Here is a 23,784-nt window from a genome sequence, read left to right as displayed (position 1 = left end):
AAGCACAACTTGGAGGGAGCCTCTGTTGTCGCGCTTGCAGCTTGTCGTCGGTCTTTCAAGATGGCTGGCTCCACGTGTCTCGGTGCCTCCACGGGTTCCTTCTTTGCAGGGACTGTGGATCGGGCTGTGAGAGGTCTGGAGGTCCAGGTCTTGTCGGGCTCTGGGCTCGGGCTCCGGCGGCGGCAAAGCAGACGTCGAATAGCTGGTTGGTGCTTGCGTTAGCAAGATGGTCACTCCCTGACCATAGGGGAGATTTCCTTCTGTCCTCTGTGCAGCAGAGCGTCGAAGTTCCCATCTTCTTCTTGTAGTTAAGTTGATTCCAGGATGTCTGAAGTCTTAGGACACAGCTCCTACCTTTAAGCGGATTCTAGGGGCCGGACTACCTGCTAGGTTCCTCCCTAAGGGTGGGACCAGGAAGGGGGGTGGTTACACCCCCAATCCTTTGTCCAGCTCGCCCCAGGTCCGGGGCTGGTGTGCCCCAGGACCGGTTTGAACTGGCAAATGCACCGAGGCTCCTTGTGAGCCTCAGGCATGTCTGATTCCTTTCAAGCCCTACCTGACCAATACACCAAATCCTGTCTGGGGTGGTGCTCGCACCTCCCCTGGCAGGAAACCCTTTGTCCACGTCTCCCAAGCTGGAAGGACTCCCAGCAGCAGGAGGGCAGACTTGTGTCTGTGGTGGCAGCATCCATTTTGTGGAGCTGAGGCTATGTCTGATTTTACCCGGGTTTCAGGTACTGTACATGTCATGTCCCTCTAGAAGGGTGGAATGCTAACCCCATCGCCAGAATTGGCGAGGGGTTAGTATTCCAATTCGTATGACACTTTACTCGACATGTTTTGATAAAGCCAAACCAAAGATAGCATTTAACCGCGAGGTTCATAATGCACTTAAGGGTATATGGTATGACGATATCTGGAAACGGTAGAAGGAAGTTGTTCCGACCACTGCAGACAGGCTCAGCTCATGCCAGAGCACCATCTCACATGGAACCAAGCACTCTGCCTTCAGGATTGTTAAGGCCTGCCATAGGAGTGACTTATAGGTTACCAGGTGTCCCATTTAAGGTTAGGTATAGGCATACTACACCTAAGTAAGAGGTGGTTACACTGACTTACCCCAGCTGAGTGATCAGCCAGTTGTGTCAAATTTGTTAGGCCAGACCTGGGGTGGCATAATACATGCTTCAGACCCTGGTAGGCCTTAGATACACCAATGCCCTGGGTACCTAGTGTACACTGGTACAGGGGCTCACAGGGTGATCCAATTCCAATTGGTTATGCACCTAGGGTGCATAGTGTCAATTTAGTTAGAGAGAACAGCAGGCTGGGGGTCTGATTAGCAGGCCCACAGCCTCAATATGTCAAAAACCAGTGGAGCAAAAAGCAAAAATTTGGGGTGACTATAGGATAGCAGACCCTACTCCCCTACACAACCCCCCCCCAAACGCAGGGACATTAAACTAGCCTTGACCAGTCTCGTCTTCATGTCCTAAGTGAAAGTACCTGGAGAGACCATCTACATTCCCATGGTCTGTACCTGGCCGGTGCTCCACTGTAAAGTCCATCCCCTGTAGGGAAATGGACCACCTAAGCAGTTTGGGGTTTTCACCCTTCATCTGATTTAGCCACAAGAGGGGCTTGTGGTCGGTCTGAATCTTGAAATGAGTGCCAAACAAGTATGGCCTCAGCTTCTTCAGGGCCCACACCACAGCAAAGGCCTCCCTCTCAATAGCTGACCAATTCTTCTCTCTGGGGGTCAACCTTCTGCTAATAAAAGCAATGGGTTGGTCTTGACCATCTACATTAAGTTGTGACAGCACAGCTCCCACACCCAACTCAAAAGCATCTGTTTGGACAATAAACTCTTTGGAGTAGTCAGGACTTTTCAGGATAGGTGCAGAGCACATGGCCTTCTTCAAGTCATCAAATGCCTTTTGACAGCTTACTGTCCACTGAACCTTTTTGGGCATCTTCTTGGATGTCAGATCATTAAAAGGAGTCACAATGGACCCATAGTTCTTAACAAACTTCCTGTAGTACCCAGTCAAGCCCAAGAAAGCTCGAACTTGAGTCTGGGTGGTTGGAGGAGACCAGTCCTTGATGGATTGTATCTTACTCTCCATTGGTTGAACTTGGCCGCCACCTACAAGGTGGCCCAAATACACAACCTTACTCTGCCCTATCTGGCACTTAGTAGCCTTGATAGTGAGGCCTGCCTTTTGCAGAGCCTCAAGTACCTTCTTCAGGTGGATCAGGTGATCCTCCCAGGTGGAGCTAAAGACAGCAATGTCATCAAGATATGCTGCACAAAAGTCATCCAACCCAGTAAGGACTTGATTCACCAACCTTTGGAAGGTGGCAGGTGCATTCTTTAGACCAAAGGGCATCACCAAAAATTGATAATGGCCACCTGGGGTTGAGAATGCTGTTTTGGCCTTGGACTCCTCAGCTAACCTGATTTGCCAATAGCCAGCTGTCAAATCAAATGTGCTCAAAAACTTAGCAGAAGCCAGTTTATCTATGAGCTCATCTGCCCTTGGAATAGGATGTGCATCTGTCCTAGTGACAGCATTGAGTCCTCTGTAATCCACACAGAACCTCATCTCTCTCTTGCCATCTTTGGTGTGAGGATTGGGGACCAGAACCACTGGGCTAGCCCAGGGGCTCTCTGAGGGCTCAATGACACCCAGTTCCAGCATTTTGTGTACCTCAGCCTTTATACAGTCCCTGACGTGGTCAGGTTGTCTGTAAAGTTTGTTCTTTACAGGCAGACTGTCACCAGTGTCCACCACATGGGTACACCAGTCAGTTTGACTAGGTATCAATGAAAACATATGCTGAAATGATTGTAGAACCTGTCTACATTCAATCTGCTGATGATCAGTGAGGTTGCCTCCAAGGGTCACTCCTTCAACTGAGCCATCTTCAGGGTTCTGAGACAACAAGTCTGGGAGTGGGTCTCTCTCTTCCTCCTGTCCCTCATCTGTAGCCATGAGCAAGCCCATGTCTGCCCTGTCAACATATGCTTTTAGCCTGTTAACATGGAGTACCCTGTGGGGACTCCGGGGAGTTCCTAGGTCCACCAAGTAGGTAACCTCTCCCTTCTTTTCCAGGATTGTATGGGGTCCAGACCATTTGTCTTGGAGTGCTGCTAGGGCCACTGGCTCCAACACCCATACCTTCTGTCCTGGCTGAAACTCAACCAAGACAGCCTTTTGGTCATGCCAAGCTTTCTGTAAGGCCTGGCTTGCCTCAAGGTTTTTGGATGCCTTCTCCATATACTCAGCCATCCTGGAGCTGAGACCAAGTACATAGCCCACTATGTCTTGTTTAGGCTTTTTGAGAGGTAACTCCCATCCTTCCTTCACTTAACACAGTGGGCCTCTCACAGGGTGCCCAAACAACAATTCAAAGGGGCTGTAGCCAACTCCTTTTTGTGGGACCTCTCTGTAAGCAAACAGAAGGCAGGGTAGAAGCATGTCCCATCTTCGCCTGAGCTTTTCAGGTAATCCTTTGATCATACCCTTTAGGGTCTTGTTGAATCTCTCAACAAGCCCATTGCATTGTGGGTGATAAGGAGTGGTGAACTTGTAGTTGACACCACATTCCTTCCACATAGCTGTCAAGTATCCTGACATGAAGTTGGTACCTCTGTCAGAAACCACCTCCTTAGGAAACCCCACTCTGGAGAATACTCCTAGCAGGGCCCTGGCCACAACAGGAGCTGTAGGGGTCCTAAGGGGAATTGCCTCTGGATACCTGGTGGCATGATCCACTACCACCAGTATAAATCTGTGCCCAGATGCAGTGGGAGGATCCATGGGACCCACTATATCTATTCCCACTCTTTCAAAGGGGACCCCCACCACAGGTAGTGGTATTAGGGGGGCCTTTGTTGTGCCACCTGATTTGCCACTGGCTTGGCAGGTTACACAGGAGCGACAAAACTCCTTAGTATCTTCATTCATGTGAGGCCAGTGAAAGTGAGGGACAAGCCTGTCCCAAGTCTTGTTCTGGCCTAAGTGTCCTGCTAGAGGAATATCATGGGCCAAGGTAAGAAGGAAGCCCCTAAATTGCAGAGGTATAACCAACCTCCTGGTTGCACCAGGTTTTGGGTCTCTAGCCTCTGAATAAAGGAGCCCATCATCCCAATACACTTTATGGGTACCTTGAGCATTCCCAGCAGCCTCAGCAGCAGCCAGCTGTCTGAGGGGTTCAAGAGATGGACAGGATAACTGAGCCTGCCCCAAGTCAGCCCTGGAAGGTCCCCCTGACCCCAGAAACTCAACTACATCAGGTTCAAGTTCTTCAGGGACAGTTCCTTCAGGGTTCTCTAGATCATCTTCCTGGGAAGGCTGATCATCACCTTGAGGCAGGGGGGAAGGCACAGCCTTAACCCTCCTGTTCTTCTTCTTGGTAGGTGCTTGGTCCATTGTTCCAGGATCCAAGACCTGTGGTTCAGTAAGGCACTTTTTGGCCTGTGACCTGGTCACAGCAAGGACATGTGGTGATATACCTAACATCTCTGCATGTGTCCTGTACTCCACTTCTGACCATAGAGAACTTTCTAGGTCATTGCCCAACAAACATTCTACTGGGAGGACTGCACTAACCACAACCCTTTTGAGGCCAGTTACCCCTCCCCATGAGAAGTTAACAACTGCCACACTATGTGAAGTAGTGGCATTGCTGGCATTGGTCACCAGGTAATTCTCACCTGGTATGTACTGTCCAGGGTCCACAAAGCCTGGTGTCACCATAGTGACACTGGCACATGTGTCCCTGTAGGCTTGAGACACTTTTTCATTTATTAAAGGAGTCTGTCTGTACTTGCCCAGGTTACTGGGGCTCACAGTCAGGGACAAATCCATGTCCCCATCACAGATCAAGACTGCCTGTGTCAGGGTTCTGTCTAAGTCAGAATCTCCTTCAGTTCCAATAGTGATTCCCACTACACCCTTTGTCTGGGGACCAACAGTGCTAACAGTAGTACTGGGAGCAGGTGCCTTAGGGGCAACAGTGTTGGGGGCTCCACCCTTCTTACAATCACTAGTCCAGTGAGTTGTATTCTTGCAAGATTTGTACCAGGGTTTCTTTGGACCTTCTTTCTTCTTCCCTTTAGGCTGGGACCCACCCTCGTTAGTACTAGTTTGGGGCCCTGTTGAAGACTTCTGGTCTTTAGATTTCTGATCTCCACCCTTTCGGTCTGTTTTCTTCGGATCACCCCCTTGGCCCTGGTTCTGGTTCTTTTGCTTAACCCTGGTTCTGACCCATTTGTCTGCCTTCTTTCCCAATTCTTGGGGAGAGGTCAGATCTGAGTCAACCAAGTGTTGATGCAGTTGCTGGTTCTGACAGTTATTTAAAATCTGTTCTCTCATCATCAAATTGTACAATCCTGTATAATCAGATACCTTACTTCCCAGCAACCAACCCTCCAAAGCCTTAGTGGCACATTCAATGTATTCAGACCAGTCCTGAGTCTGTGTCTTCTGGGTGTCTCTGAACATTAACCTGTACTGTTCAGTGGTTAAGCCTAACCCATCAACTAGGACACTCTTCAGGGCTCTGTAGTTTCTGACATCCTCCTCTCTAACAGTGAGGAGTCTATCTCTGCCTCTTCCTTCAAAGGAGAGCCATAAGATTGCTGCCCACTGGTCTTCAGGAACCTGCTGCACTTTGCAGGCTCTCTCAAGAGCAGTCATCCATTTGTGGATGTCATCCCCACTTTTGTAGGGGGGCACAACCTTGGACAGGTTCCTATTGTCAAAGACCCTATCTTTGTCCTTAGGGACAATGCTGCCACCAGTGGGTATAGACCCACTCTCTCTAGGTTGCCTAGCCTTACTCAGTTTCTCTTCCATCAGAGCTACTTCTAGCTCCTGTCTCCTGATTCTCAGCTGAGCTTCCTGCATTCTGGCCTCATGTTCCCTCCTCTGAGGGGTGGTCATCCTTCTTCTGGAGTGACCTTGAGAGCCTCTAGAGGCATGAGAAGCATTAGATTCACCTGAGTGATTCCTTTGCCTCCCAAACCCCTGGTTAAGTCCACTAGGGAGATCCAATGGGGTGACCCCATTGTCAGTCCCCAGTAGCCTTAGGTTAGCTGGGCCACGTATAACACTTGGCACTGGGCTAGTTCTCCCTTCATCCCCACTACCTTCTGTCTCAGTACCCTTATCACTTTCATCCTCTGTAGTATGATTCTCATCTAAGGGGTGACTATTGGAAAGGGGTACCTCAGTAGCATCTTCAGAAGGGGGGCCTCCTGTTCCAGTCCCTAAGGGGCCTAACTGGGAGGCTTTCTTGAGAGCTTTCTGATCTTCATCAGCCTGTAAAAGCTCTCTGAGTTCAGCAGAGGTAGGGTTCTTGGGCTGTTTAAGGCCCCTGATATTTGCCAACTGCCTGAGCTCATTTTGGTTTAGGGTAGCAAAGATGGATGGTGCCCTCTGGGGGTCACTCTCAACAGAGATGGGTACATTGGACCCCTCTGCCCCTTCCATTGCTCTTAAGTGTGGGTGGATGTGTTGCAATCTACCTACACTTGGGTTTTCCTACTAAACCTATCTAGTAGTTGTAGTCAGGGTGTGCTACTCCCTTTGCTCTACAACAACTAAGTTCAGTAGAACTTAAGTATATCTATCTTGTTTTATATGTACCTAAAGGTACCTGTATGATCTTTCAATTGGTAACAAAGAGATTACAGAGGTAAAACACAGCAAGCTCAAATCCAACCGCTGCTCACCAATGTGAGAAGTTGGCCTGGTATATGCTGTTCACTAGTTAAAGTGACCACCTTGTACCATGCCAAGCAACCCTTATGGTGTGGTTGTAAGTCAACCTTTTCGGACTAGCTGCCCTAGTGGTAGCGTAGGCTAAGCAGTCTTTGAGGCTAAACTCGTTAAAGCGTGTTAAGCAAGCTGTTTTACCATATGTAACCCCCCCTTTATACCAATGAAAGGACACCACACAGATATATATTCAAAATATATATGTATTTATTACTCAAAGTATCCCCTAGACTCTTTATGAGCACAGGAGCACAAATCGTTAAACAAGACAATGTTATAATATACAGAAGTTGCACTTTATATGGATAGGTCCTGGTGGCCGATCAAACCATATACTAAAATAGTGGTATAAGTACCACGAACAGGAAAGGGAAAAGGCCTAGGGCCTTTAGAATCGCTGGGCCTACAAGGAGCTAACTTCAGTTAGTGACCAGGAGGTCCACGGGTCGCGTGTGCAGTGAGGATAGTTACACTCGTGCTCCCATAGGTTTTCAATGGGTGCCTAAAAGTTCAAAAGTTACTGCTAGAAGGGTCTTCTGGGTGGACTACGAATTTAAGATTCAAAACACAGACACTAGAGATGTTTCTCTACACTTGGGCACCGGAGTGCCAGCTTTACCTCACCCACAGGAAGCGGGTGCATAGGTCTCGAAGTGAGTCGGGTTTCTTCTATCGATTCAATGGAGCCTTATGACAAAGATGCTGCAGGCGGTCGGTCCAGAAGAGATGCGGTGGATCCAAGAGTGGATCGCAGTTGTAGAAGACCTGAAAGCAGAGGGGACAGTGTTCACAGTCACTAGCCAGTGACCGGCGTGGCACCAGGTAGGTACCAGGCGATGTCGGGTGCAAACAGGTGATGAGGTGTAGCTTGTCTCCGCAGCCACGTGGTCTCTGAAGGTCGACGACGTCCAGGAGTCGGTTCACGAGCTGTCCCACGCAGGCTCTCGTTGTCAGCGGTGTCGGCGACTCGAAAGAAGCAAACAAGCCTTGGCAAAGGCAGGAGTCGTGGAAAGAGAGGAAAGCTGATTGTTCTGACCAGCAAGGTCAGAGGGGCTGCTCCTTTGGAGAGCAGCTGGGGCCAGTCTGGAGCAACCAGACCAGCGTCGTTGATTTCAAGTTAGGTCGCCAAAATGGCCACTAGCCAACGGGCCAGGGACCGGGCAGGCGCGTCGAGATGCAAAGTGCAGAGGGGCCCCACGCAGATCGTGGAGATGCTGGAGGGCTCACCTTTGGTGCAGATGCTGCTCGGTGGTTGGGCTTCTCAGGACCCAAAGCACAACTTGGAGGGAGCCTCTGTTGTTGTGCTTGCAGCTTGTCGTCGGTCTTTCAAGATGGCTGGCTCCACGTGTCTCGGTGCCTCCACGGGTTCCTTCTTTGCAGGGACTGTGGATCGGGCTGTGAGAGGTCTGGAGGTCCAGGTCTTGTCGGGCTCTGGGCTCGGGCTCCGGCGGGAGGCGGCGGCAAAGCAGACGTCGAATAGCTGGTTGGTGCTTGCGTTAGCAAGATGGTCACTCCCTGACCATAGGGGAGATTTCCTTCTGTCCTCTGTACAGCAGAGCGTCGAAGTTCCTGTCTTCTTCTTGTAGTTAAGTTGATTCCAGGATGTCTGAAGTCTTAGGACACAGCCCCTACCTTTAAGCGGATTCTAGGGGCCGGACTACCTGCTAGGTTCCTCCCTAAGGGTGGGACCAGGAAGGAGGGTGGTTACACCCCCAATCCTGGTGTGCCCCACGACCGGTTTGAACTGGCATATGCACCGAGGCTCCTTGTGAGCCTCAGGCATGTCTGATTCCTTTCAAGCCCTACCTGACCAATACACAAAATCCTGTCTGGGGTGGTGCTCGCACCTCCCCTGGCAGGAAACCCTTTGTCCACGTCTCCCAAGCTGGAAGGACTCCCAGCAGCAGGAGGGCAGACTTGTGTCTGTGGTGGCAGCATCCATTTTGTGGAGCTGAGGCTATGTCTGATTTTACCCGGGTTTCAGGTACTGTACATGTCGTGTCCCTCTAGAAGGGTGGAATGCTAACCCCGTCGCCAGAATTGGCGAGGGGTTAGTATTCCAATTCGTATGACACCTTACTCGACATGTTTTGATAAAGCCAAACCAAAGATAGCATTTAACCGCGAGGTTCATAATGCACTTAAGAGTATATGGTATGACGATATCTGGAAACGGTAGAAGGAAGTTGTTCCGAACACTGCAGACAGGCTCAGCTCATGCCAGAGCACCATCTCACATGGAACCAAGCACTCTGCCTTCAGGATTGTTAAGGCCTGCCATAGGAGTGACTTATAGGTTACCAGGTGTCCCATTTAAGGTTAGGTATAGGCATACTACACCTAAGTAAGAGGTGGTTACACCGACTTACCCCAGCTGAGTGATAAGCCAGTTGTGTCAAATTTGTTAGGCCAGACCTGGGGTGGCATAATACATGCTTCAGCCCCTGGTAGGCCTTAGATACACCAATGCCCTGGGTACCTAGTGTACACTGGTACAGGGGCTCACAGGGTGATCCAATTCCAATTGGTTATGCACCTAGGGTGCATAGTGTCAATTTAGTTAGAGAGAACAGCAGGCTGGGGGTCTGATTAGCAGGCCCACAGCCTCAATATGTCAAAAACCAGTGAAGCAAAAAGCAAAAATTTGGGGTGACCATAGGATAGCAGACCCTACTCTCCTACACCCACTAATTTGGAAATCGGTTAAAATCTCTTTTTTTTTCTTTTTAATTCACAAATAGAAGTCACAAAAGCTGTATATGTCGTCTACATGGAAATTGAAGTATGTGTATCAATTAGAAAATCCCAGGTTCTGTTTCCTGCTTTATCTTTATAGGAAAACTGTAGTCCTAAATACTGGTTTGATGTCACCTTATTTCAAGATGAAGCAGTGGTGTTCAGGACAGTGTACATTATTAATTACCCAGCTACTGGCTTGTTAGTTTTTTTTTTCTTCACCCTGGCTAACTGCCTAAAAGAATCTTCATTTGCCCTGTCAGCGCCCTTTCATTAATAGCATGATTGTGTGAGCTTTGCAGAATCAATTCATTTACAGGGTAACAATGCGTGTGCATTATTGTATAATGGTTCTTGCTTTTCAGCTTTGATTCAGCCAAACACAGTGCAGTTTACTCAAATCCATCTCAAAATTAATCATCGATTTGTTTTCACTTTGGAATGTTCAAGATCAATTATATCCCATCTTAAAAGCAATAACTGCAGTAGAGCTGTGCCCTTGCTAAATAATCGCCTCTTTTCCTCTCTCAACAAGGCACATTTACCATAAATGCACTTTAATTATCGAGTACTTTACAAATAAACTACCATTATTTTTTAGAAATTCGATCATACATGATTAGGCAATGCATGTGTGTGTAGTATCTACAATAAATGTTTAATAAATGGTAATAAACTTTAAATAACAAGATAGCCCGTGTGATTGTGTAACACATATGAGCTTGAAAACACTTTACACACATTTACACATGCATGCAGTAAGTGCTTACCTTTTTATGAAACTCTGTACTTGTTTCTATTAACTTCTTTTCATGATCTGTGAACTGACAATCCAAAAAGTAATTACTCTTATTTTTCGTGTAGTATGAGTAAGATGACGCAGCAAAAAGGTTTGCGAAACATGAGCTTATTTCCCTGAGAAAAACCATAGGAGTCAATTCACAAAGATATTTAAGACCATTTCATGTACTTATAAGTGCCTTTGTGAATGTCCCCTTATTTTTTTTCTTATTAGGGATTTCAAAGGTACCGCATCTCTTGCTTGACTATCCATTCAAAGCATCACACGGGTACTGTGAAGGGAAAGGAAAAGGAGCACAGGTGACTCGGGGACTTGAAGAGGTAGAAAGATAGAGATGGGGAGCAAGAGACCGGAGAGAGACAGAGCAGAATGAGGAAAGAGAGCAGAAAGGAAGGCGTCGCACAGGTATGTTTGTTGGGTTGTTAGTGAATTACAGTTTCTGTTATCATACCAGAGCCTACTTGGAGAGTGATTGTGGTCCAGCTGGGACTGAAAAGTCCTGGGTATGGTAATGGACATGTACCTCTGCCTTGAGTGCACAACTGATATAAAAGGGGTTTCTGGTTGTCAGAGTATGCACCCTGTACAAGCAGGAAACAACACTCTGGCCAGGGTAAGCTAGATAAACACTAGAAGATAACCGGTGCTCACGCTCTGGTAGCTTGGCACAGAGTTGTCAGGCTTATCTAAAGAGGCAATGTGTAAAGTATTTGTGCAACACACACAGGTAACACAATGAAAACACCACAAAAATACTCCACACAGTGTTAGAAAAATAGATTCTATTTTTATGAGTAAAACAAGACCAAAATTACAAAAAACCTAATAATTAGAACCAGAGTTAAGAATTTCTAAAGAGTAAATCATAAAGTAGCTTAGAAACATATTGCGCTTCGGGTAACTTGACGTCGCAGGGTAAATCCAAAGGCCAGGCCCACCATGATGGAGGGTAGGCCAGCTATAGGACTCCCACAGATCCCGCTGAAAATAGTACTGTGGAAGGAGCAACTGTCGAAGACTCGATGCGTTTGTTCCGATCTGCACAGGCAATAAAGGCTTTGCTGACGAACCCCTTTACGATGCAGGCGCTGCATTGTTGTCGAGCCACGCTGTCCGTCGTCATCAAGCCTCACAGTCTGTCGAAGCGATGATATCGATGGGCTGCTGCGTCGACATCAAAGGGCAATGCATCTGTTCCGATCACGCAGTCGTTACTGCGACGATTGTGATGTTCCTGTTCAGCAGAAGTCATCTTTTCAAGGGCCCAGGACTGGATTGGCACCACTTGGCAGGGCAGGATTTACATATTGGCAGAGTCTAGGTGCTGTTGGAGGGTTGAAGGAAGTCTTTGATGGCCCTGAAACTTCAGAACAGGGAGCAAGCCAGCAAGCCTTTGGGAGTCACTCTGGGTTCAAGTGAGATAGGTCCAGTCCTTGTCCGCAGCAAGGCAGCAGGGCAGCACAGCAGAAAAACTGTTCTTCGAGAGCAGCAGTCAAGCAGCGTGGCAATCCTTGGAGCACAGCAGTCTTTACTCTTGGCAGAGTTGTTCACCGGTCCAAATGTGTACTGTTTTGGTAGGGCCAGAGCCCCAGTGCTTATACCCAGTTGTGCCTTTGAAGTGGGGTTAACTTCACAGCAGGCACTTGAGGTGCACATGTCCCCCTTTCTTCCCAGGCCTCGCTCAAACTATCAGTAGGTGTAATCAGCCCTTTGTGTGGGAAATAAGACATTGCCTATTCAGGTGTAAGTGCCAGCTCCCCCTCTCTCTTCCTCCCCAGGAAGAGCTATCAGAAAGCAGATGAGATCTCTGTCACACCCACCCTTCCTGTGCTTGTGGCTATATAGAGGGAATGCCCAAAGTGTGGCTGTCAGCAACCACAGATGTGTATTGAAGATAGGCTGCACGACAAACAGAAGTAAGAGCAGAGAAATGTCCACTTCATATAAGTGGCATTTCTAAAATAGTAATGTTAAATCCAACTTTATTATCATCATTACCGTTCCAAAGATATGAAACATGATGCAACTACTCCTTTCTAATCAGGAATTACAGCTTTAAAGAATATTTAGGAATTCTCAATGTTAACCAATGAGAAGAGTAGGCCTCACAGTAGTACATAACGAATGTGGCTGTTTGTAACTACCAGGACGTGCAAATCTTCAAAGTACAAGTCCCACCTTTTACTTACACAGCACCCTGCCCTTATGGGCTACCTAGGGCCACCCTTAGGGGTGACGTGTAATAAAAGGGAAGTTTAAGGCTTGGCAAAGGGTTTTAAATGTAAAGTTGAAGTGGCTGTAAACTGCACACACAGGCCCTGCAATGGCAGGCCTGGGACAGGTTTGAAAAACTACTTACGTGGGTAGCACAATCAATGCTGCAGGCCCATTACTTTGGTACCTTTACAATGTGGCTACTCCTACACACGAGACGCACTGTGTCACAAGTCCTCATCACCAGCTGACTGGACCACGGCAATAATCTCTACGTAGGAGTCGCCGCGCACCTTCTACAGAGACTTAAGACCATACAGAACGCCGCAGCCCGTCTCATCCTCGGCCTTCCCTGACGTACCCACATCACACCCCACCTCAGGAAACTCTACTGGCTCCCCGTACAGAAGAGATGCCAATTTAAGCTGCTGACCCATGCACACAAGGCTCTACACGAGGACCTGCCTACATTAACCACTGCCTGAACTTCCACCAACTATGAAGACTATTCACTGCCTCCCTTTCACTTGCTCATAATCCCCACATCTACCGAAGCAGAAGTGGAGGACGCTCCTTCTCCCACATCGCAGCAATGACCTGGAACAGCCTACCCCCATACCTCACTTTCAAAATTCTGATGGCCCTCAAGACTTGGCTGTTCGAAGTAGCCTCCAGGGCCTGCAAGCGCCTTGATACCCTATCGGGTGATTAGCCGAGCTTTATAAATCCTGATTGATTGATTGACAAGGGACTTACCAGTAAATTGAACATGCCAAACATATGTAAACCAATTATACCATGTTTAGATGAGAGAGCACATGCACTTTAGCACTGGTTAGCAGTAGTAAAGTGCTAAGCGTCCTGAAGTCAACAAAAAGGTCAGAAAAAGAGGAGGAGGAACGTTTGGGGTGACCGTTCAGAGAGGGCCATTTTCCAACACCAACCATACTGATGTTTGGATCCCTAATGCTGATTTTTGTTGTCCTAGGCAAACACGGATCATACATGTGTGCCATGACATATGCCTGTCCCAAGAATTGCAGTCTTGTTGGACCAGGAGGGGTACCCAAAGTGCTACCCTCATAGTGGTGGAAGGCTACAGCCTTCACCAGGGGCTAAGCAGCATGAGCACAGTGGTGACAGCATACTGTGTAGTCATCAGTAGGAGTGAACAATTCCTTTTAAACCTGTGTCACTGGAGTGCGGTCTACAGGATCGCTCACTTTTTAAAGTGCTGCTGCTGTTTGCTTAATTCACTTTTGGCCTACATCAGTTAGATGTGAAGTGCTGTGTAGTGCAGGGGTGGTGACTCTGCACCGAGTGTACATGAGCCTGGGAAGGGTACACTACAGGGATAGAACAGTGATGTGCAGTGTGTGCATGGTGAGCGCAGATACTGTTGTATGTGTACATGCGAAGAGTACAATACATGAGAGATGTAGGTTTATTCATTGCGTGCATGGTGAGTGCATGTACTGGGTTATCTCTATCTGCGACGAATACAGTACATAAAGGGTATAGTGTTGTGCAGTGTGCGCACAGTAAATGTGTGTGCTGGCTGCATGTGTGCCTGCAAGTGACAACACAGAAAGAGCTACAGTACTGAGCTGTGCACACAGAGTAAATGCGTGTGCTGAATATATGTGATTCTGTGGTGGCACAATACATGGAGGTAACAGTGCTGTATAGTGTGGGTCCTGTGTACACACACACAGATTGTAAGTGTGCTGTAATGGTGCATTACATGGAGGACCGAGGGTTCTATTTTGGGAGGCACAGGACTGCTTGGCGAAGACATCTCTGGAAGGAGATTGGGCTGAGAAAGGAATCATTATGCCAGAGATTAACCTTTTGATTAACATATCACAGTGGCTGACATCCAGGTGTGAACTCTAGTCACTCTCATGGCCTGTGTTGTGCGACTATCGGCTTTGGAGTCTCTCCTGCTGTGACAGATGGCTTTTCAAAATGAAGAGGGAGAGGAAAAGTATGCACTTCAAAATTAGCAGAAACCAAACATAAAATTTCAAAGACCCAGACCCTAAATCACATTTGGTGTCAGGAAATGAAGGAGAGGTTGTGATCCCCAAAAACTTACGAGCAGTGTGGAGAGGGGAAGCCCTGCAAAACGTCTGCCTGTGATGAGGACAGGGGTAAAAGGCATAACCCACGGAAACCAAGACAACCTGCTCTGGGACCTGGAGCACCAATGCCTGCCAGCTTACCAAGATCAGTATGCCCTGTGAGGAAGAGGAGAGTGCTGGAGGGAGCAAGGTCAAGTGGGGAGCCCTGGCAAGTGGACTCCCACTGTGAGGAGTGGGGGTGCTGCACCAATCGGGTTGTTGGTCGTGTGCAGACTTGAGTCGGCAACTCCAGTATACAGGGAGAAGGTCACCATGAAAGATTGCTGTGCGGTAAGTGCAGAAGCCTGTGTGACATTGCTGCGGTGACCCTGTCTTCCACAAGGAGCTGCTGTGGAAAAGACTGCCTTGCGGAGAAGGGAAGAAGCCTGTGCGACATTGTAGCGGAGAGCTCATATGTCAGTAGGCACTGCCATAGTAATGACTGCTGGGCGGTTATGGCCATAGCCTTGTGTGGCAGTGGTGCAGCAACCCCGTATGCCAGGAGGGGCTGCCGGAAGTAACTAAGCCGTGTGGACCAGGCAGGAGTCAGCGAATTCTGAGCAGAAGTGACCAGTAGGTCACCATGAGCAATGAGGACTGCATCCGATCTGACCTGGGTAAGACTTGTGATGGGCCCACTGCGCTCCGAGGAGCTCACTGCTGAGAGCGCTGTGGAGCTAAGACACTTTTGACTGTAATCAGAGTCAGAGAGGACTATTGAATTAAAGTTCTACTAGCAAGCATTCCCTGGATGTTGCCAACAGGAAACGAGGAATAACCCCAATCACATTGTGAGGAATCAGTGGCACAGGGACTTGAGAGTAAACTACTAGAGTCGGGACCTCAAGGGAGACATGTGGTGTGGTCTGTGGATGCCATAACCTTCCTTTGAATGAGTAGAGATAACCTGTATCCACACCTCCCCCTGAAGGACCCTTAGACTGCTTGTTCAAGTTTACCACTGAGTGTCAAGTGCAGAAGGGGTACTTGGCCCAGTCGTTCCAGATCCATAGTATGCTGGGCCCCGGGACATCAGGAGTAAAAGGCCTCAACCCCCATGGTTGTGCACAGTAGTCCCTGCGTGCCCCGTGGCACTCTGAAAACAGTTCTGATAATTCCCTTTTTAGAATTGACTTAAAGGAGTTTGTACCATCTAAATAAACTAAATGTATACAATATAAAAGAAGGGGCTCAGGTATATAGGGTTGATTTGTGACTCATTAAAAAAGTAATTCCCGCATCATAGCTCAGCAATAGATTTTTTATATCTCACATGCTGATTCTTTATTAGTTTTTATTCACTGTTGGCCGCTGGTGGATATCAAGTGAGTTTTCAGATAGATCATTTTGAAGCAGGCATTTCATGTGACTCGTGAATTTGTGGTTGGCCAATTACTTATGATTCACATATGTATTTTGTAGCCAGTCTGTCTGCATTGTCTCCTTTCTCGTAGTACATCTGTTGTGTTTCTACAGTGGGTTTGTTGTTGGTGGAGGGGGCAGCCAGGACCACACGCCCCAGCAGTCTCTGCGCCCGTTGGCGCCATCACTCTGAGCCCGGAGGCGCATAAAAGTTGCGGTCGGGCCCTGCAGCACGGGCGTGCCCGGGCCAAGTGCGGCACCGTCTGCGGCCGAACTATGCTGGGCGGGTCCTACCCTCTTGGCTGGTCACTTTTGTATTAGATGCAGCCCACAGGACACAGCAGACTAGATTTTCCTACATTGGAGACGGATCCCTCACGAGTTTAGCCAGAGGAAGCACAGCAGTGTAAGCAGCGGTAAGCACGTGTTCATTGTATTATTGATATAATCGTGGATGCCCTAGGGTCTGACTAGCAACTGTGGCGGTTAGCATTTATCGATCATGGGGAAGAGAAAAGCCACTAATTCGGTTCATTTGTCTAACAACAAAAGGGCTACCATTGACTCTTATCTAGCCAAGGCGGTGGAGGCCATTTCCTTGGAGATTGACAAGGCGGAGAGGAGATCATCTATGGGCTTTCCCTGTCCCCTGGTGCCTGAACTCTTGCGGGCTGATTAAGTGGAAGCAACTATCACAAGCCCTCTAGTTGGCAAGTCGGTTAGTGAACAGGCTACCCCGAAACCGGTCCTATAATGCTTGTTTCCGGTCCAGGGAGGACCTGGCTTGGCAGTTCGGGCTGGACTGTTCCCATGAGGCACAGGGTCAAGACTGATTTGCATATAGCCAGGTCTAAACTGGGGTGGCATGGTGAGCAAAAGAATGATGGATTTACCCCAGATCTCTTGACTGGGGATGAATGTTTGATTTGTTCTGCATTCCGTCGCTCAATTGTGTGTCTTTTGCATTCTTGCCCTAAGTGCGCCGGATATGCCCAGACGTGGGTCCGAGGCTCACTGTGCCACTGGAATCAAGCTAGTCTGGCTGAAGAGGGGTGAAACCCCGAAACCGGTCCTAGGATGTTTTTTTCCGGTCCAGGGAGGACCTGGCTTTGCAGTTCGGGCTGGACTATTCCCATGAGGCACAGGGCCAAGACTGATTTGCATTTTGCAAGATCTAAACTGGTGTGGCATGGGGAGCAAAAGAATGATGGATTTAACCCAGATCTCTTGACTGGGGGTGAATGTTTTGATTTGTTCTGCATTCTGTCCATCAATTATGTGTCTTTTGCATCATGGGGCGGTGGCGTCAGAGAAAGGCAGGCCATGTACAAGTGTTTCATCTTCATGCACCACGGGGGAGGGTCACCCTCCGGTATTAACAATAAGGGCACGGAGAAGGAGGCGTCACCAGCACCTAGGAGATTGCGCAAAGCAAATAAGAAAAATGAGCCCACAATGAGAGAGGAGGCACCAAAATCTCCGCCCAGCCCGATAGACATGGGGGACTTTTGGAACACGTTGAGGGGATTAATCACAAACTTAATGACCGACTTGTTCTCTAAGCTCTGGGACAAATTGGACAAAGGGTTATCAGATTCCAGAGAGACATTAGAGAAAGTGGAGAACATGTTGAAAACTATTTCTGATGTTACTAATGTTTCGTCCCAGAGTAGAGCCCATTCACAGGCAGGGTGCCCCAGTTTGCAAGGGCAATATGAGCCAGGAAACAGACTACCAAACTCTGACAGACCATTGGGGAACGGGCCCGAGTGACCTAGGGGTCCAAGAGAAGGAGATTGGTAACAGGTTCAATTCTCAAACACATGGTATGGAGAGAGAAGGCCGGGGCGTAAGGGACCGACATTCCTAATAACCCTGGGCGTAGTTCGCGAAGTAGCGCTACGCGTAGCTACGCATAGTGCACTTCGCACTACGCGAGCTACGCGTAGCACTTCGCGAACTGCGTAGTACCCTGTTCGCACTGTGCAAGATGTCGTTTTCAATGATTGCACAGTGCGGACAAGCAACCGGCACTGTGCAATCATTGAAAAGAGCATCTTGCACAGTGCGAGGTGTAGTTTACTGCCGCTCGAGTAGATTTTACTTGAGCGCAGCTTTCTCAACGCGGACTGGTAGTTTCTCATCGCGAGCGGTCGCGAGCATACGCGACCACTCGCAATGAGAAACCTGACCTCCCCGCGTTGAGAATCTCGCCAGGAGGTTTATTTCCCACGCTCGCGATCGCCAACTTGATGTTGCTGATCGCGAATGAGGAAAAAGTCTCGCCGGGATGTAATTTTGCTTGCTCGTGGACGTCAACTTGACGTTGAGGACTGCAAGCAAGCAAAAAATTACCGCTGCATTACGCAACGAGTGTTTGCACTGAGCAACGTGCAATTCGCGAAGTAGCGCAAACTTCGCAAACTACGCGAGCGTAGCGTAGTGCTTTGCCCAGGCTTAATTCCTAATCGCGGGAGCAAGATAAGGGGGGGGGGGGGGGGGGGAGCAAGTCCGAAGAGCATTTACAGACCAGTTTTGCCAGTAATTGATCTGTCCCGGCATGTTGCCCTTATACTGTAGATTTAACACAAGGGACCATTCTTATATCAAGAAGGGTCTCTCGGATTGGAAAATCCAAGAAATCCTTTAAGGGCGATGCCGCGATTGTCACCTTTGGCTTCCCAGAAATAGCACACAACATAGAGACACGCGGTAGATTTTCCTTTTTATGCTTCAGAAATTAAACCACTCCCACTGGGTTTTTTCCATAGGCCGGGCACCATCACCCCAGTAACTAATAATGCCAGGGAGTTGGAGGTGGGTGCACACGTGGGAGGGAATGGAGTTGGCTTTGAATACCTATGCCCCTTTGTCGGATCTTAATGACCTGGATTAACAAGCGGAGGGCACTGAGCACAGGCAACAGTAATTGACCTCCAGAGGCAGGTCGCCATACCTAGGGGGGAACGGCAGAGAGAGAATCGATCAGGGAATTGTAAGCATGCTGCTCACCCGCGAGGGTCTCAAGGGGCGGGGGGGGGGGGGGGGTGGTCGGCAGATCAGTTTAGCCAAAGAATCGGGTCTTGAGGGTCTTCCTGAAGGTGTTCAGGGAGGGGGTGCGTCTGATGTCTGCCGGTAGCTTGTTCGAGGTCTTGGCTGCAATGTGAGAGAGCGATCTTCCGCCTGCTCTGGCTTTGTGGATGCGCGGGGTTTCGGCCCGTGCGAGGTTGGAAGATCGGAGGTTTCTTTTGGGTACATGGAAGTTGTTTCTGTTGTTCAGGTATTTGGGTCCGTTGTTGTGTAGGCATTTGTAGGTGTGAGTGAGGATTCTGAAAGTGACTCTTTTCTCCACGGGGAGCCAGTGGAGAGTTCATAGGTGTTGGCTCATGTGTTTGTGTCGGGGGACGCCGAGGATGAGTCTGGCGGCGGTGTTCTGTATTGTCTGGAGTTTGCGGAGTAGGGACTTGTTGATGCCGGCGTAGAGTGCGTTTCCATAGTCCAGTCTGCTGGTTGATGAGTGCGTGGGTGACTGTCTTTCTTGACTCAGGGGGAATCCACTTGAATGTCCTGCGGAGGGTGTTGAAGCAGCTGGAGGCAACAGCGTTGACCAGTCGGTTCATGGTGAGTCGAGTACGATGCAGAGGCTCTTGGCGTGGTCCGAGGGGGAAGGTGGGCTTCCGAGGGCCGTCGGCCACCAGGTGCTGTCCCATGCAGCAGGGGTGGTACCGAGGACGAGGAATTCGTTGAGCTTCAGGCAGCTGTTGTTCATCCAGATTGCGACGTCTTACATTCCTTTCTGGAAGTTGAGTTTGGCAGTGGTGGGGTCTTTAGTGAGGGAGAGGATGAGCTGGGTGTCATCGGCGTAGGATACAATGTTGAGGCCGTGTTGTCTGACGATGGCTGCGAGGGGGACCATGTAGATGTTGAAGAGGGTGAGGCTCAGTGATGAACCCTGTGGGACTCCGCGGGTGATTTTCGTGGGGGCGGAGAGGAAGAGTGGGAGTCTGATCCTTTGGCTTCTTCCGGTGAGAAATGATCGGATCCAGTCCAGGGCTGTTCCTTGTATGCCTGCGTTGTGTAGTCTGGCGACTAGTGTGCCGTGGGAGACGGTGTCGAAGGCCGCTGATAGGTTGAGTAGGATGAGGGCTGCCGAGTGGCCTTGATCCAGGAGGATGCGGATGTCGTCTGTGGTGGCGTGTAGGGCGGTCTCTGTGCAGTGGTTGCTTCGGAATCTGGATTGGGACGGGTCGAGGACAGCATTCTCTACAATAATTCGTGTCAGTTTCCTGTTGACTGTTTTCTCTGCAACTTTGGCTGCGAAATGGAAGGAGCGAGGTGGGCCGATAGTTCTTGAGGTAGGTGGGGTCAGCTGTGGTCTTCTTGAGCAGGGGTCTGACTTCTGCGTGCTTCGAGTCATCTGGGAAGGTGTCTGTTTTGAAGGTGGTGTTGTAGTTCAGGTGCGATGTTGGCCACGGCTCTGTTGTAGATGTGAGGGGGCAGGGGTCGGTGGCCCCCCCACCCCGAGTGGATGCTTTTCATGGTCGAGGCGGTGTCTTTGGCTGTGATCGGTTTCCAGTTGGAGATGGTGGGCTCGCTGGTGTTTCTGGGGTGCGGGGGGCCGTCTGTGGCGCCAGGTGGATGGTCAATGAAGTTGTCGTAGAGGTTTTTGATCTTGAGGTGGAAATAGATTCCAAGCTTGTCGCAGAGGTCTTGGGATGGGGTGATGTCTGTGGCTTCGCTGTGTGGGTTGGTGAATTCTTGAATGAAACTGAAAAGTTCCTTGGAGTTGGTGGAGTAGGCCAGGATTTTGTTGTGGATGAATTTTCTCTTGGTGGATCTGATTTGGTTGTGGTAGTACGTCATGGCATCCGTGTAGGTGGTGTAGTTTTCAGATGTCTTGGTGTTTCTCCAGTTCTTCTCCAGGCGTCTGCAGGTGCGCCTGGCTACTTGGAGAGCGGTGGTGAACCAGGTGGCTTTCCTGGGGTGTTGTCTGTTGGGGTTGCGTAGCGGGGCGAGCTCGTCTGCGCAGTTGGAGATCCAGGTGTGTAGAGAATGTAGACCACACCACAGATCACTCTAACCTGAACAACCGGTTAGGTCATCAAAGTGACAAGACAATATCAGCCATTTTACCCAGTACCCAGGGAGGGAGTGGGGTCAGTTTGATCTCTTGGAATGGCAGGATTAGCCTCAAAATTTGAAGATGATAGATGTATTCACTCCGTAACCCCCTATAAGATCATTTGCCTGAAGGAGACCTGGGAGGTGGAAAATACATACTTTTTGGAGGGCCAGAAGTCGTTTTTCGTCCCAGCAGAAGGTTCGATATTTGGACGAGCTAAAGGTGGCTTAATTATATTTATTGCCCTCGAGCTGTTTGGGTCAGTGAAAGAACTGAATTGGAACTCTACAGTGGCACAATGCTTAAGGCTGGTGATAAGTAGAACGAAACTGCTCACACTAATTAACTTTTATAATGCCAAAAATAGGAATCAGGGCTCAACAAGTTTGAAGAAGCTAGCAGGTCTCCTAGATCAGTTACAGGGGGACGATTTATCACTGGTCAATCTTATTTTGTTAGGGGATTTTAATTGACATTTATGTTCAGACATTGGACACAGTACTAAGGCTACTTCTTCATGCATGACAGTAGAAGAATGGCACATGGAGCACTCTGTAAATGGTCACAAATTAAATGCTCTTTTAAACACTTATGACCTAACTTTCACCTTACATAATGCAGTAATGCCTCCCAATAGTCTCTATCCTTCCACCTATAAAGGAAGGGGCTCTGTGACCACCATTGATTTTATTTGTGTCATCATCATCACTGGCATATAGCATATCGTTCTTTTGGACTATAGAAAGCCCCTTCAGCTATCATAACCCTTTGACTCTGGGGATGTGGGCTCATGGGCTGAAGCTAGTGCAAAGCAGCAGGATGGGAGGGACACTAAGGCCAACTGACCAGGGGAGGCGCTTGAGGTGGTCACAGGTGGATAGCAACGTTTTTTATTCATCCCTTTTCAAAGAGAGGCAACAGAAGATTCCGAAGCGCCCGGAGACGTCACCTTCAGAGGAAGAGGTACTCAGATCCTTTGATGTTATAGCAAAGTCAGTGAGAGCTCTTTTAATTGCACCAGTGGTCACTGCCCAACCGGATAACCCAAGGTGGTTTGACAGGGAGTGTTCTCAAGCATTGAGGAAACTCAAAATGGCTCTGAAAGAGATTCCACGCAATAGTTATATGGTAGATTGTTGCCGCATTAACTATAAAGAAGCATTAAAGAACCGGAGGACTACATTCCAAAAACAGGCTTGGGATGAACTGGTGGAGGCTAGCATTTTAAAAAATAGTTCCTTATTTTGGAAAGTCATTAACAAACCTAGTTTCTCTGAACCTGATAAACCAACAATATGCCATCACATTACACAAGATCAATAGAAGAATCACTTCCAGACAGTTTACAATTATGGGGAGGGAGTTCACTGTCACAATGGCTGGGAGCCCCTCCCATGTGATTCCTATATTAATTTTCAGTTAGACGAGGTAATAATAGGGATCGAGGGACTGACCAATAATAAGGCTCCGGGCCCAGACGGGGCACCCTCCGACCTGTTTAGAAGCAACATTGAGGTGTGGGCCCCAATTTTAACCAGGGTTCTGAATGCAGCAGTGTTAACTGACATGCCTCAGTCTTGGTCTACCGCCACTATCGTCCCTAAATATAAGAAGGGGAATAGGGATAACCCCAATTGGTACCGACCCATTTCGTTGATAGACTCGACCGTCAAGGTTATGGGACGGGTCATACTAAATAGGCTAGTGGAGTGGGCAGACAAAATTCAAATCATCTCAGAGGTCCAATATGGCTTTCGAGCAGGTAAATCCACAGTGGGACAATGCTTGAACCTCTATTTACTGCTAGCAAAATACGCAATCGCCAAGGCGGGATCCATTTATTTAGGATTAATGGATCTTACTGCAGCGTTTGATACGGTGGTCCCTGTTAGACGAACTAGGAGTAGAGCGTTCAATAATAAATGCCCTGATGTCTTTATATGCCGAACCCTCAGCGGCTGTACGCTTTACACAAGAGGAGGATCTCCCAGACAGTTTTAACTGCTCAAGAGGGGTGCGCCAAAGCTGTATTTTAGCCCTTTTTATTTATGCTGCATATTAATGGGTTGGAATCGTCATTGATATCTTTGCAGGTCGATACCCCGAGAATAGGCAGCAGACCAGTCCCAGCACTGCTGTACGCAGACGTACACACCCCAAGGGCATTGAAAGCCTTGATTGACGGATTTGTTACCTTTATGAAGGGGTTGGACTTGTCCTCCAACTACGCCAAGTCATTTGTGATGGAAGTGGGCTGTCGAGGTAATAGTACAAAAACCTATAAGACAGGCTCTTTTAGTATAGCCAAAGTTCCAGCATTTAACTATCTTGTTTTTTCTTTCGATGCTTAACTAAACTGGAACACTCTGATAGAAGAGAAGGCGATGGACAAGAAGAAAGCAATGGAGCCATTGCTAATTTTGCACACAGAATAGGTACATGGTCGCCTGTGGTGATTTTAAAATTATATCAATCTATTTGTATATCCAAGGCAGTGTATGGGAGTGAGATCTGGGGGTACAAGACAGTAGTGGAACTACAGACGACGCACAACAAATATCTGAGACAGTTGTTAAAAGTCCCTTAGGGCACCCCCACGGACTCAGTTCACGAAGAACTTGGGGTGAGGCATGTGTG

General features: G+C 48.6%; 1 protein-coding gene across 6 annotated transcripts in view; it reads right to left on the bottom strand.

Annotated features, from left to right (window-relative positions):
- The window catches only part of CCDC90B (coiled-coil domain containing 90B), a 152,425-nt gene that overhangs the window by 19,609 nt on the left and 109,032 nt on the right, over positions 1–23,784 (bottom strand). For all 6 annotated transcript variants that reach the window (XM_085623225.1, XM_085623226.1, XM_085623229.1 and 3 more), the window contains one exon: positions 10,295–10,348. In XM_085623225.1, coding sequence (XP_085479351.1) covers positions 10,295–10,348 — 54 coding nt within the window. The remainder of the gene's footprint in view (positions 1–10,294; positions 10,349–23,784) is intronic.

This window comes from Triturus cristatus, chromosome 8 (assembly GCF_964204655.1).
Source record: "Triturus cristatus chromosome 8, aTriCri1.1, whole genome shotgun sequence".
NCBI lineage: Eukaryota > Metazoa > Chordata > Amphibia > Caudata > Salamandridae > Triturus > Triturus cristatus.
Note: the sequence above shows the minus strand (reverse complement) of the source record. Positions and strands in the feature narration are given on the sequence as shown.